The sequence below is a fragment of the Phoca vitulina genome, unplaced genomic scaffold, assembly GCF_004348235.1.
Source record: "Phoca vitulina isolate PV1807 unplaced genomic scaffold, GSC_HSeal_1.0 scaffold35, whole genome shotgun sequence".
Lineage (NCBI taxonomy): Eukaryota > Metazoa > Chordata > Mammalia > Carnivora > Phocidae > Phoca > Phoca vitulina.
The window spans coordinates 19,953,435-19,965,783 of NW_022589738.1; the positions used below are offsets into that span (position 1 = coordinate 19,953,435).

A 12,349-nucleotide genomic window follows, 5' to 3' on the forward strand; every position below is an offset into this window, starting at 1 on the left:
TGCTGCCTTTGGCCTGTGAGTCACGGTTTGCCTACTTTTGTACCAGAACACCATCTACAGGGATTATGGTCTGCTTGATTCACTGTTGAAACCCCAGAACCCAAAACAGGGCCTGGCACCCAGGAGGCCCTCAGTAGATGTTTCTCGAGTGAGGAAATGAACAGAACGATGAGTTGGGTAGCAAGTTACCAAAGGAGTGGAGACGTGAGTGAACATTCGAGAGCCGGTTCAATCCTACGCTCAGGGCTTCAGTTTACCCATGTCTGAACCTAGGCAGGCTCCCCCAGGAAGATGTAGAAAGAGATCAGAAGGCTGAGGCCAGAGTTGCAATTCAGCATCTTTATTCTTCCCCTTGAGCTCGAGGGTGATCCTGACAAACAGCTTCTGCCAGGAGAGGCAGAAAGGACTGGGCTGGGCGGGGATTCCCCAAGGACCTGGTCTCCTCCCGTGGGGTTCGGTTGGGCTTAGGGCCACGATCCAAGCTCAGCATCCCTGGGGAGGAAGGAAGCGGACCACTCTGCAAGCTCTGTGGCCCCCCCTACCTCCAAGAGCCATGTTAATGGGAACCAGCCACCTCCACACGCCAGGCTTGAGGGACCTGGAGAGCGGCCCCATCTTCCTCTGCATGCACAGGAACATGCATGCGCACAGGGGCCCGGGGCGGAGCAGGGCAAGGTCAGTGTCCGGACACATGGCTCTGGCCTGTGGCCCAGTTGGCAAACATAAAGCCTAGACTGATGGCCATGAAGAGAACCCCCAGGAGACCAAAACACAGAGCCTGTGGACGAGAGGGAGAGAAGATGGGGCTGGTTGGCTCTCCACACCAGCACTCCTGGAAATGTTCCCCAAGCCCTCCATCCCCTCTAGAGTGCCCCATTCATTCCTGACCTTCCTGCTCTCTCCCCTTCCTTAACACCAGCCCCTTCCTAAGAATCCTCCATCTTTCCAGAACCCTTCAGAGAGTATTCTCCTTTATCCTCCTTGAAAGTTCTCCCGACCCTCTTCTAATAGCGCTCCTTCCATCTGCCTGTAGAATGCTCCCTCTGTCTTTGCAGACCCCGCTGGTGCTCTGTCTGCTCAGCCCCTTCCTAAGACAATCTCCTTCATTCTTCCAGACCACCCGCCCTCCTTTCCCCCAGCCCCCTCGTGACAATGTTCCTTTTTATCCCTGGCCATCCTGGGGTGCTCCCTCCTCAGAATGCTCCCTCTTTCCCCAGCCCTCCCCTGGAATGCTCACCTGGATCTTAGGCCAGGAGTAGAGGGGCTCCACCTCAGATGGCACAATGCGGAGGTAGAAGATGCTAGGAAGGATGAAGATGAGGCTGGGGGCTGAGGTGGACCCTGGAGGACAAGCAGGAGGGACAGAAGTCAATGTAAGTTTGGAGTATAAGGCCCATATTAGGTGGGGTCTGGGACTGGGGCTGGGGGTACTAACCAATAACCCCAAAGATATCCCGGATGGTCGGCACGCAAATGACAAGAACATTGACCAAGACAAGCAGGATCAGGGCAATGGCCACATGTCGTGGCCAGCTGAAGTCCCTGCTTGGGAAGAGCAGCTGCTGCAGGGCCCGGCGGATCTGTGGTCAGAGTAGGGTAGGACACCAGTCAGGGCCCAAGAGCTGCTGCCCCCCTCCGTGTGGTCATCTGGCTTGAACTCCACCCTCTGAGCATCCATCTGTGCCTCCACCCCATGTGAGGTCCCTGATCCTCCCTCCATCTGACTATCTACACGTCCACCTGGTCTGAGCTTCCGTCTGTACCTCCACCTTCTGAATGAGCACCTTGCCACCCTTCTGACAATCCATGCCTCTTCCGTCTGTCTGATCACCCATCGATGCCTCAACCTGCGCTCTGGAATCTCTGCCTCCCTGTCTGACCGGCCTCCTGTCCTTCCATTCCGTCTGAGATCCCTGCCTCTCCCGCCATCTGACTACCTCTCTCTCCCTCCTCTTTCTAGTCATCCCACCCCCCCCCATCTGAGAGCCTGGTCCCTCTTATACCTCACTATTTCTGCCTCCACCCATCCTAAGGGATGCTGTCCATCCCTGTCTCTTCATTCTGACTGTCCATCTCTCTCTGCCTCTACCCTGTCTGACTATTCCTGCCTCCCTCTTCTGCCTGGCCAGACATCTGGTGCCTCCTCCCTCCAGCTGACTACTCCTCCCCCCACTCATTCTCTCTGTCCCGCCACCGATGTCCCCTTTCTGTCCGACCATCAATTTTTGCCTCCTCTGTCCACCTGACAACTCTGCCTTCCCTATCCGTCCACCCCTGCCTCCTCCATCCATCCATCCGCTCCCGCCTCCGCCCCGCAGCCAAACAGCCATGCCTACACCCTCCACCCATGTCCGCCCGCTCCGAGCCCCGCCCCCGAGCTCCCACCCCCGCCCCCACGTACAGGGAACAGCACGACGGGCACAGTGAGAGTCACAGCAAGCAGCACGGCCAGGCGCACGCAGAGGATGAGCAGGTCCTGCTGGCTGTACATGTGCAGCATCTCCGCCTCCACGCTGTCTGGGCCGCGGTGCATGGGACACAGGACGCACGGTGTGCTGGGAGCACCAGGACCGGCGCCCCGGAAACACACACACACACACACACACGGCAACAAAATCCGCATGTGCCACGTGCACCCCCTCTTTGGAAACTGACGGGTCCGGGGCACGGAGGGAAAGAGCTCAGGCTCCTGCCCGAGCAGTCTGCCCAGTCCCCACTCCAGCCCCCACCTGGCCCCAGCCCCACTCACTGTAGAAGGTGAGGTATCCAAAGGTCGCTGTGAGCCCATACATGCAGAACATGGCCCCAATGGACACGTTGGCCACGGCCTGCATTCTGTGCTTGGAGGGCCTGAGTCATAGAGGTTATGGAACTGTCATGCCCAGACCCCTGAACTTGGTGCAGGCCCCTCAAAAGGAGCCCAGGCCCTCCAGAGTGGAGCGCCTTCTTCCAGAGCTGATGTCCAGCTGGTACACGCTGGGACGCCCATCTCTACTTTCCCTGTGTGACTAGCCAAGCCTCCCTCTGTCCATCCATCTCACCCCATATGACCATCTTTGCCTATCTCCTCTGTCTGACCATCTCTGCCTCTCCCTCGCATCTGACCTCCATGCTGTGCCCCTATCTCATCACCCACACATCCCTCCATCATATCCTCCCTGCCCCCCTGTGCTGTCCACCTGTACCCCACTCTCTCTGACCATCCCCACCTCCTCATCCCCATCCATGCATGCTATCCCCTCCATCTGATCATTTCTGCCTCCCCACTCTGCCCATTCACACTTGTACAGAATATTTAAGCCCTAATCAGTAAAAAGGCTCTGCCCGGCACCCCCACCCCCACAAGGCCACCTCAAACCCCTCCCCCAGCACGATCTAGCCACGATCAAGCCACAGTACCGGGACTACTTGAGGGATTGTGGGACATTATGACTATCGCACCACCTACGCCCACTTGCCTGCCCACTCACCGGCAGAGCTCTGTGTAGATGGGCAGCACCTCGGGGTGGCAGACGAAGGCAAAAGCCATAATGGGCACTGTGTAGAACATCTAGGGGAATGGCCCACATACCCGAGATTAGAACCTACAGGGGTCTCTCCCCCACCCCTCTTCCCCCTGGCCCCACCATGGGAGCCCCCTAATGTCCGATGCCCAGCTCCACTCTGAGCAGGAGAGGACCAGAGGTGCAAGCTCTATACACGCACGTGCACACCCACCTGCGAGTCCACAGTGAACATCTGGGCCTCACAGCTCCTGTTGAGTCCCTGGATGGGAAGGCCCGGGGGATTCTTGCTCTCCACTGCTGTCTCATTGAGACCTACAGCACAGCCAAGCTGGAACTTCTTGTAGATGACCTGGGGGAGGGTGGGGAAGCGAGGTCATGGGGAAGGCTACGTCCCCATGTTCCAAACTCTTTCTTCGCTTTTTTCATGTCCTTCTCCCTCAGACTCACCGAAATGAGGAAAAACAGCATACAGGTCAAAGAGAGACCACTGGTATACCCCAGGTAGCCTGCAAGGGGTAATACACAGAGCCTCAGAAATCAAGGGACCTCCCCATCTAGCAAATATCAAACCCTAGTTTGGCCTTTCAGGCTACGTCACCCCAATTAGGCCACCCTCTTGCACAAGCTTTTACTTCTACCCGGACCCACCTCCCCTCCATAGCAAACTCCTATTCATCTGTTAAAGCCCACCTCACACAAGCTCTCCCCTGGTATGTCACCGCCCTTGAAAATGGGGGTTTTCTCAGTCTGGCTCCCCTTCTCTAAATCCACTATCCAATGACCAACACAGGAAGCCTCTTACCCAAGTGTCTCATGAGGGCCAGTGGCAGGATGATTAACACACTGACAATGATGATGAGGAGGTTTCCCTTCAAGAACCAGCCCCTGGGGAGACAGGCAAACACAGTGACTAGCTGCCTGCCAAAGAAAACCATCAGGCAGGCACTCGTAGAAGACAGCCGAACAGACGGATTTCTGCCTGCAGTCGGGGGAGATGAGCTGACGCCTCAGCTGTGAGAAGTCATTCAGGCCGTCCCAGTGACAAATGGCACAACGGGATGGGCAGAAAGGGCCAGATGGATAATCAGACTGTCAGTCGAACCCTGTCAAAGGGACACAGCTAAGAACACACACACACACAGCCGGACAAAACTGTGCCGTCAGACTCGCAAGCGGACATACAACCAGATGGGCAGACAGGACCCCGAATCAGTGAGACTCCCGCAGTCCAACACACGGTACCGGACACAGAGTGAGTCCTGACCGGGTGCGTCCCATGGGTCGAACAACAGTCTGATGATCAGGCAATGGTGCAAAGTCAGACAAGAAGTCAGGAAGACACACATGTGGTTGTCTGAACAGCTCAAGGTGTGTGTTGAACACCTAAAAGTAGCTGGGCCAACTTGGCCACACAGCCAAAGATCAAAACAGAGGCAAAACCAACCAGCTCTTGTTGGGACCCAGCTCAAAGAAAGAGTGGGATCTGTACAGATATTGGAGGGGGGTGCCCAGACAAGACAGTTAATACAGAACCGGCTGAAAAACTGCTCATTTGTCCAAAAGAATTGTATTAATTGCCTACTATGTTCCAGGCACTCACACACCATCTCGTACACACAGTGACACAGAAAGAAACCGACAAAGCACCACTGAGCACATAGTCGCTGGGAACTAATTATAGTAATTAGATACACCTCATCACACAGCTTGTCAGCTACCTAAACAGTTTCAGAATCAAACCCGAAGATCTAAGAGGATACACGGAGTCAGCCGTCACATACAAGCAACTGAACAGACTCAGCCAGCAGAGGGATCAAAAATCAACGGGCGCCTGGGTGGCTCGGTCAGTTAAATGTTTGCCTTCTGCTCAGGTCATGATCCCGGGGTCCTGGGATCGAGCCTAGCGTCGGGCTCCCTGCTCAGCGGGAAGCCTGCTTCTCCCTCCCCCATTCCCCCTGCTTGTGTTCCTTCTCTTGCTGTGTCTCTGTCAAATAAATAAATAAAATCTTTAAAAAAAAATCAAACATGCCGTCAACTAGATGCATACTCAGAACAGTGGTCAAACACACATGGTGGGAACCACAGTCCAGAGGACATATCGTCATAGTTGAGGATCACACACACACACACACACACACACACAGAGCCAGAAGGAACTTGCCAGAAAAAAATGGCTGCCAAATTAAACAGAGATGGGAGTCCACTGGCGCATACAGTCAGAGCCAATCACATACACATAGTTGGCGCCACAGTACACCGCACGCTCACACTTACAGCCAGACAGATTTCGGCAGCCTGAGGGACCCTGAATCAAACAGAATCCGCCGGACGGGGAAAAGTCAGAGTAAGCAAACGTCAGACGCACATGGTTGGGCTCCCAGCACACAGGACACAGCCGTAGCCAGCTGTGGTGCAGCTGGCCGGAGAGCCGGCCAGTACTACGGTCCAGAACCAAATCCACAGAGCTTCGGGCTACTTGATGTGTACAGTCACATGGTCAGCCTCGGAGTCGACTGGACATACAGAGTCAGCTACCAGACAGAGTCAGCCAGAGCAACAGTCACCAAAACCAACCCGTGGTCTACTAGATAGAGCAATGGTCACACGCGCTGTTGGCCTCACAAAACAGAAGCATCACAGTCTGACCCCACTGGCCTGCCCAACAGTCTCCAAACACCTGGGAGTCAGCTGGGCGCAGAGTTGAAGAGAGCAGGCAGACCGCACAGGTAGACTCAATGGCCTGCCGGCCAGAGCCAAGGGGTGTTGCTCACTCACCCCTCAGGGTCCATGTCCAGGAAGGTGCCGATAACCAGGGGGAGTTCGGATTTGATGATGAACAGGTAACTGGACATGGCTGGTGCAGGTGGGGGGAGGTATAAGCAGAAGGATTCCCCTCATCCCCCCAGCCCAGCCTGAGGAAGCCCACCCCACCCCACCCTCTTCCCCCAAGCTGATCCCCTACCTCCCAGAGTCCTCACCCCCAACATTGTGCAGACAGATCACCGCGGCCACCACTACCTTCCCCGCAGGGCCCAGAGCCCTCTGTCCCAGCTGCTCATAGGCTCGGATCCCTGGGGTAGGAAGACAGCAGGGAATGGGTTGTGGGTCCAGGAGGCCAGGCCAGGGGTGAGAGGGTGGGGGTGGGCCCGAGGGTCAGGGAGCTGAGGAGCTGGGACTGGGGGTAATTGGGTCTGATTGATGGAAGCTGGAGGTGAGGGTTAAGCAGTTCGGGGTGGGGTTGAGGTGGAGCCTGGGAGGTGGGATCTGTGACCAGGGAGAAGGTTGGGGGCTGGAGGTGGGTAGTGGGTGTCTTGGGGTCATGGGGCTGGCTTCCACAATTAGGGGGAGCTAGAGACTGAGGAGTGGGGGTTAGAAGCAGAATGTAGTAATCTGGGTGTGGGGAGGGTCTGAGAAATGAGGTTTGGTGTCAGACTGAGGGGTGAAGGATGAGGATTGGGAGGTGGGGACCTGGGAGCCCAGTTAAGTTCTGAGGGCCACCGTGCAGTCTGAGAGCTGGAGTCCAGGGAGTTGAGGATGGAGTCGGGTCCTGGGGCCAAGATCTGGGGGTGTGGTATGTTCAGTGTGTTTATGTTCGGAATCTAGGGTTTGGGTTGAGGTCTAGGGTCTCAGGTCGGAGGGGTGGGTCCAGAGTCTGGGGTCCAAGATACGGGTCGAGCTCCAGGCCTTACCTACAACGCCAGCGCAGGTCAGCAGGAGATGGATGGAGTATGAAGACAGAAGAGCAATGCATAGCAACAGGGCCCTGTGACAGATGGCCCAGCTCAGACTTGGCCCCCAGGCCTCCGGCTTGGCCCACACAGCACCCCTGCCCCGCCCCACACCGCAGGCTGCCCAGGACTCACAAGAAGAAGAGGACCCCTGTGTGGGCCATGGCATAGGCCAGTCCCAGGATGCCGCTGCCCATGATGGCGTTGCTGAGATTGAACACTGACATTCCAAACGATGTCTTCCCCTCGAACTGTGGGGGAAGGGGCCAGGCCCGGGCACACATGGGGAGGGAGACCAGGTAAGGAGACCAGGGCTGGGGCCCAGGAAAGACAAGGGGAGAAGTGAATGGGGCGGGGAGAAGCCCAGAAAGGGCCCTAGGACGGAGGCTAGGAAGGAAAAGGAGTTGAAGCCAGGGAGAAGCTGGAAAAGCAAGAGCTAGGAAGGAAGAGCTAGGAGAAACTTTGGAGGGGAGAAGCTGGAAGTGGAGAAGAACAGGGGAGAGTGCAGCAGTCACCAGAGGCAAAACAGCTAGGGAGGGGAGCAGCTGGGGACTGGGGAGCAGCTGGGGCAGGAAACAGCTAGGCAGGGAAGCCCCGGGAAGAGGGAACAGTAGGGGAAGAGAAGAGCTCGGCAAGGTGCAGCTGGGACAGATCCTGTGAGGTCACTCACATCCATGAACTCGATTGGCTTCCTCCCTGGAGCAGGAGGATGGCTGGGCAGGAAGCCTTCGCGTTCCTGCCTGTAGCTGGAGAGGGCAGAGAAATCCGGGGTGGGGGGGTGGGGGGGTGGTGAGGGGGTAATCCTGACCCCTGGCCTTGTCCCCTTGGGCCCCTGACTCACCCCAGAGCATCCGCAGGGAGGGCTCCGTTCATCTTTGGGTCCTGCAGCTCCATGCTGTGGGCCGAGAAATGGGGGCGGGGGGCCAGAGATGAGGCAGGGGGGCTACAAAGTGGGGAGAGCTAGATCAAGAGGGTAGGGGGTCAGATAGAGACAGATGGAGAACCAGAGAGATGGGGAGATAAATGGAGAGACTCAAAGACAACAGTGAGAGGCAACGGAGGAAGACATGGGAGGCAGAGAAGGGAACCGGAGGGGGAGAGATGCCAACAGTTACTCAGACAAGCAGAAAAAGAGGGCAGCGAGGGACAAATGGGGGGGGGGGAGAGACTGAGAGAGAAAGGGAGAGAGAGGGACCCCACAGCGGACGAGATGGCCATCTGGAGCTGGGATAGCCTGTCCTCCCAGACCCCACTCTTACTCAGTCTCTCTTGCTGCCTCTTTCCTTGCCGGCCCCCCCCCCACACCCCCCTCCCTCCACCCTCACCGCTTGGCCAAGCCTCTCACTCCTTACAGGGACACGTGTCGGCCTGGCTGCCCCACCCCTCCTAACGCCCCCTACCCCCCTCCTCCCAGCCTGGGCCCTGAGCCTGAGCCCGGAGCTGATGCAACCTGTTGAAGGAGCTGGAGGTGGGGGGGGGGGCGCGGGCTTGGAGACCCTAGCCCCCCCCAGGCTGCAAACTGCTCCCTGCCACAACTCTGAATATCCTCACTAGAGGCGGGAGACAATTCCCCAAACTGAGCCTCCTTCCAGGGATACAAGTGACCCAGTGATCCCCATTTAATCCCCTTTTTAGGGATTAGAGAAGTATTTTTCTGGGACCCCTGTCAAGTCTTAAACACTCGTTCTCCTGGCAGAAGTAACTTTAGAGACGCTTCCAGACTTAAGATCCTTCCTGGTCTTGGGGTGTCTCAGGAACCTGTCCTGAGCCCTAATTTCCCCTCCTGAGGATGAGCTATCTCTGAGACCTTCATCAAAAGCCCCCTCCCAGGGCCTGATGCGTTTTTTGGGGTGGGGGTGCTCCGCAATCCCCAAGCGAGCCTGGAGCCCCGGTTTTCTGGATGGAGTGTCTCCGAAGAAACCCCCAGCCCAGAGCTCACTTCCTGGGAGTGCGGTATCTCAGAAACCCCCATGCAAGGTGCCCATCATTGCTAAAAGTGCCTCCGGGGAAACCCCCTCCCCAAGCCCCGAATCCCCTTCCCGGGAAGGGGACGCCTCTCAGGGAGCCCCATCCTCAGTCGTGAGCACTCTCTGGAGACTCTCACCCACTTCTGAATTCACTTCCTGGGAGCAGGGCACCAAAAGGACTCCCCCTCCCATTCAATTCCCCGCTAGCGCTAAAAAGGTCTCCAGGGAACCCCTCCCCCGAGGCTCCCCCAGGAAACCTCTCCCGGGATCCCCACTCGTGCGTCGGGGTCTCAGGAGCCCCATCCCGGCCAGCGCCCCCTCCTCACCTCCCTGCTCCTCTGAGCTCCCGAAGCGGCAGTAACTCACTAGGGCTCTGGGACCCCACGGCCGGCGCGGCTCCCCCTCCGCGGACCCTGCCCCCGCCCCGCCCTGTAGCCAATCAGCTCGGCCGCGCTTGCGAGGTGGCTAATCAGCGCCGCCCGAGCCGCATCTGGCCCGCGGATTATTTTTTTTCTGGGAAGAACTTTTAATTTTAATTTAGTTTCCCTCCATCTGGCTCTGGGAGGAGGAAAGGGGGTGGGGGAGGAGGGCGCTTCTCTCCTTCACCTGGACCCACGTGGAGAGAGACAGAGGTGTGTGGGGGCCTTGAGTGGGGAGGGGGGGAGGTGGACAGAAAGATTGAGGGAGTAGATCCACACCTAGAGAGAGGGCCAGGCAGGCAGGGGCCACTGACGCAGAGATCGGACACACAGCGGGGAGGGACAGATGGAGGGAAAAGATGCAGAGAGGAGAGACAGAGATCGTAAGAGAAACAATCACAAAATAGAGATAGGCGGGCAGGAGAAACAAAACAAAGACAGACGACAGGAGGACAGAAAGACAGCCGTGTTGTGGAGGAGCGGTAGACAGGCAGAGGGGCAGTCATAGGGAGAAAGAGGGGCACAGACAGACTCAGAGACAGGGTGTAGGCCCATGGAAGCATCTGGAGGAAAGCAACAGGTAGTCAGGCCCAGGAGTAAGCAGGAGAGACAACTGGAAGATAGACAGGTGGACGCAGCCAGACACATCCCCAGAGGCTGGGAACAGACACACCAGCCCGGAGAGCCAAGGGGACAGAGGGAGTGGTTGAGGCAGGGAGACACCTAGAGGGACAGATGACAATAGGTCGAGAGAGGCTGATTCAGGCAGAGGGGCAGACAGGGTGGATGGACAGGCCTGAGAGCAGCAAGGGGACAGGGACAGGGACAGGCAGAGCCAAGCCACTATAGACTGACCTCAGATATAGAGAGAGATAGCCTGGCCTAGCCAAAAACGGACCTTAGATCTTGGGGGTCCCCAGAGAGAGGCGGGGGGGGCATTTGTGGTTGGGTGGGGAGTGTGGATCTACACTGTCTGCAAACAAGGCACGCCCTAAAGTCCTGGACCCCAGCCCAGGCTTTGGGTGGGGCCTGTCCACACCCTAACCGAGGAGCCCCACTGTCTGTGTGTCTGCCTTATATGTGGGTCCGTCTGTTCACTCCCATCCAAGCATGTGACAGGCATGTCTGTCCCAGGCAGGGCATGTGTCTCCTGCACACAGTCAGGCGGATGGGACTTGGGGTCCAGGCCCAGCTGCTTGAGGTCCCGGTGGACAAGAGGCCTCTGTCCGGGCCTCTTCACCCTCCTGCCCACCCCCCGCGTCGGGGAGCAGAGAATTCCCGGAAAGGCCAGGGGCTGGCTGGGGCTTCAAAGCTGGCCTAGATGCCCCCACCCTACCCGCAGTCAGTCGGAGGAGGGTAAGGGACGGGGCGTTTACTTCCCCCCAGCAGGAGAGAGCCTCCTGCGCGCTCAGGGATCACAACCCCATCCAGGGCTCAGAATCGGAGGCCGACCCACCACCGCCCGCAGAAGTGCGCACCTGCGCGCAGACCCGCAGCCGCACACAGAGAATACAGGCTGGCAGATGAACACACAGAGACTGCACCTGGGGCGCCCAGGCCTTGGTACTCTCACATGCTCACAGCTGCACCAAATGACCTGCCACGACAAGGTATCATCACCCACACATGGACACAGGGCAGGCCCACGCTGATTTCCAGCCACTCCAGACTCACAGATATCATCACGCACAGACTTGGCAGCCCTACCCCAGGGAGCACACGAATAGGACTTCACACAGCTGTCGACATCAGACGGGGGTGTGGCGGGGGGGGGGGACAGTGTCTCTCGTACGGATGAGTCCAGCTTCAGACAATCCTGAAGGCCCATGTCCAGACTCAGGCTCTATGATGATACCTCTGTGCATGCGAACTCACGTGTGAACTCGTGACCCCGGGTGACCACACAGGGCTCTCTCGTCACAGAGAGGGGCATTCACGGGCAGGCACGACCGTACAAAGAAGCTGCCATCACACACCCACACACCATCCCGGTCACGCAGACAGCCGCGCGCAGCCACGAACACAGACAGCCGTTCGCAAATCAAGTCAGAAGAAACGTGCAGGGAGCGCGTTGTAAATTCACAATAAATACAGGCGCGTGGACAGGAAAGGCAAGGATGCGGAGAGGACACTGAACTATTGGGATGAAGAGGAAATCCAGAAACTACATCTCAAAGGAACATGAAGAGGAAACAAAGGAACCAGATAGGACACATACAGTGGCCCCAAGAGAAACCCCCATAGGGCGCGCACACGCAGTCGCTCACCACAACCAGACACAAATACGGCGGCAGAGAAGAAAGACACACGGACACAGGAGACACGCACGTCCGGGCCAGACACATAAACACACTCGGCAGCCATGAGCGTTACAAAGGAGACACAGAAACGCCCCAGGGACATACACACGCAACCCCATGCAGATGAACTGCAGCAGCAGACCTCAGCAAGGCATGCGGGTGCCACAGGTAAAACACACGAGTTGGCCAGGCGGTCATAGATACAAGAGACAGCGAGGTAAGCTACACAGCACGATGTGGGTGGAGCTCACATGTGTGTGTTTGAGCCTGAGAACATGTACAGGCAGATGAGATACACCGAGGATATCCAAACACACACACACACACACACACACACACACACTTCCCTTGTCTCTCCCAGCCTCTTCTGCTGTCTCTCTCCTCTCATATTCCACCTTCCCCCCCCCCCCCCCCCCCCCCCCCCCCCCC

The 12,349-nt window shown here is 57.6% G+C and overlaps 1 protein-coding gene across 3 annotated transcripts in view; it reads right to left on the minus strand.

Annotated features, from left to right (window-relative positions):
- Window positions 1-325: 325 nt before the first annotated feature.
- Window positions 326-12,349, minus strand: part of SLC38A5 (solute carrier family 38 member 5) — a 14,223-nt gene continuing 2,199 nt past the window's right edge. Inside the window, exons 1-16 of one of the 3 annotated variants that reach the window (XM_032426647.1) lie at window positions 9,528-9,604; window positions 8,076-8,129; window positions 7,905-7,980; window positions 7,370-7,485; window positions 7,196-7,269; window positions 6,485-6,577; window positions 6,282-6,360; window positions 4,309-4,391; window positions 3,954-4,012; window positions 3,718-3,855; window positions 3,471-3,550; window positions 2,750-2,850; window positions 2,402-2,517; window positions 1,436-1,580; window positions 1,238-1,341; window positions 326-778 (exon numbers count right to left, since the gene is read on the minus strand). In XM_032426647.1, the coding sequence (XP_032282538.1) occupies window positions 677-778; window positions 1,238-1,341; window positions 1,436-1,580; window positions 2,402-2,517; window positions 2,750-2,850; window positions 3,471-3,550; window positions 3,718-3,855; window positions 3,954-4,012; window positions 4,309-4,391; window positions 6,282-6,360; window positions 6,485-6,577; window positions 7,196-7,269; window positions 7,370-7,485; window positions 7,905-7,980; window positions 8,076-8,128 (1,419 nt within the window). In that variant the 5' untranslated portion in view covers window position 8,129; window positions 9,528-9,604 and the 3' untranslated portion in view covers window positions 326-676. Of the gene's footprint in view, window positions 779-1,237; window positions 1,342-1,435; window positions 1,581-2,401; window positions 2,518-2,749; window positions 2,851-3,470; window positions 3,551-3,717; window positions 3,856-3,953; window positions 4,013-4,308; window positions 4,392-6,281; window positions 6,361-6,484; window positions 6,578-7,195; window positions 7,270-7,369; window positions 7,486-7,904; window positions 7,981-8,075; window positions 8,130-9,527; window positions 9,605-12,349 lie in introns of those variants that run through there. The other 2 variants (XM_032426649.1, XM_032426650.1) reach the window with 2 other exon arrangements.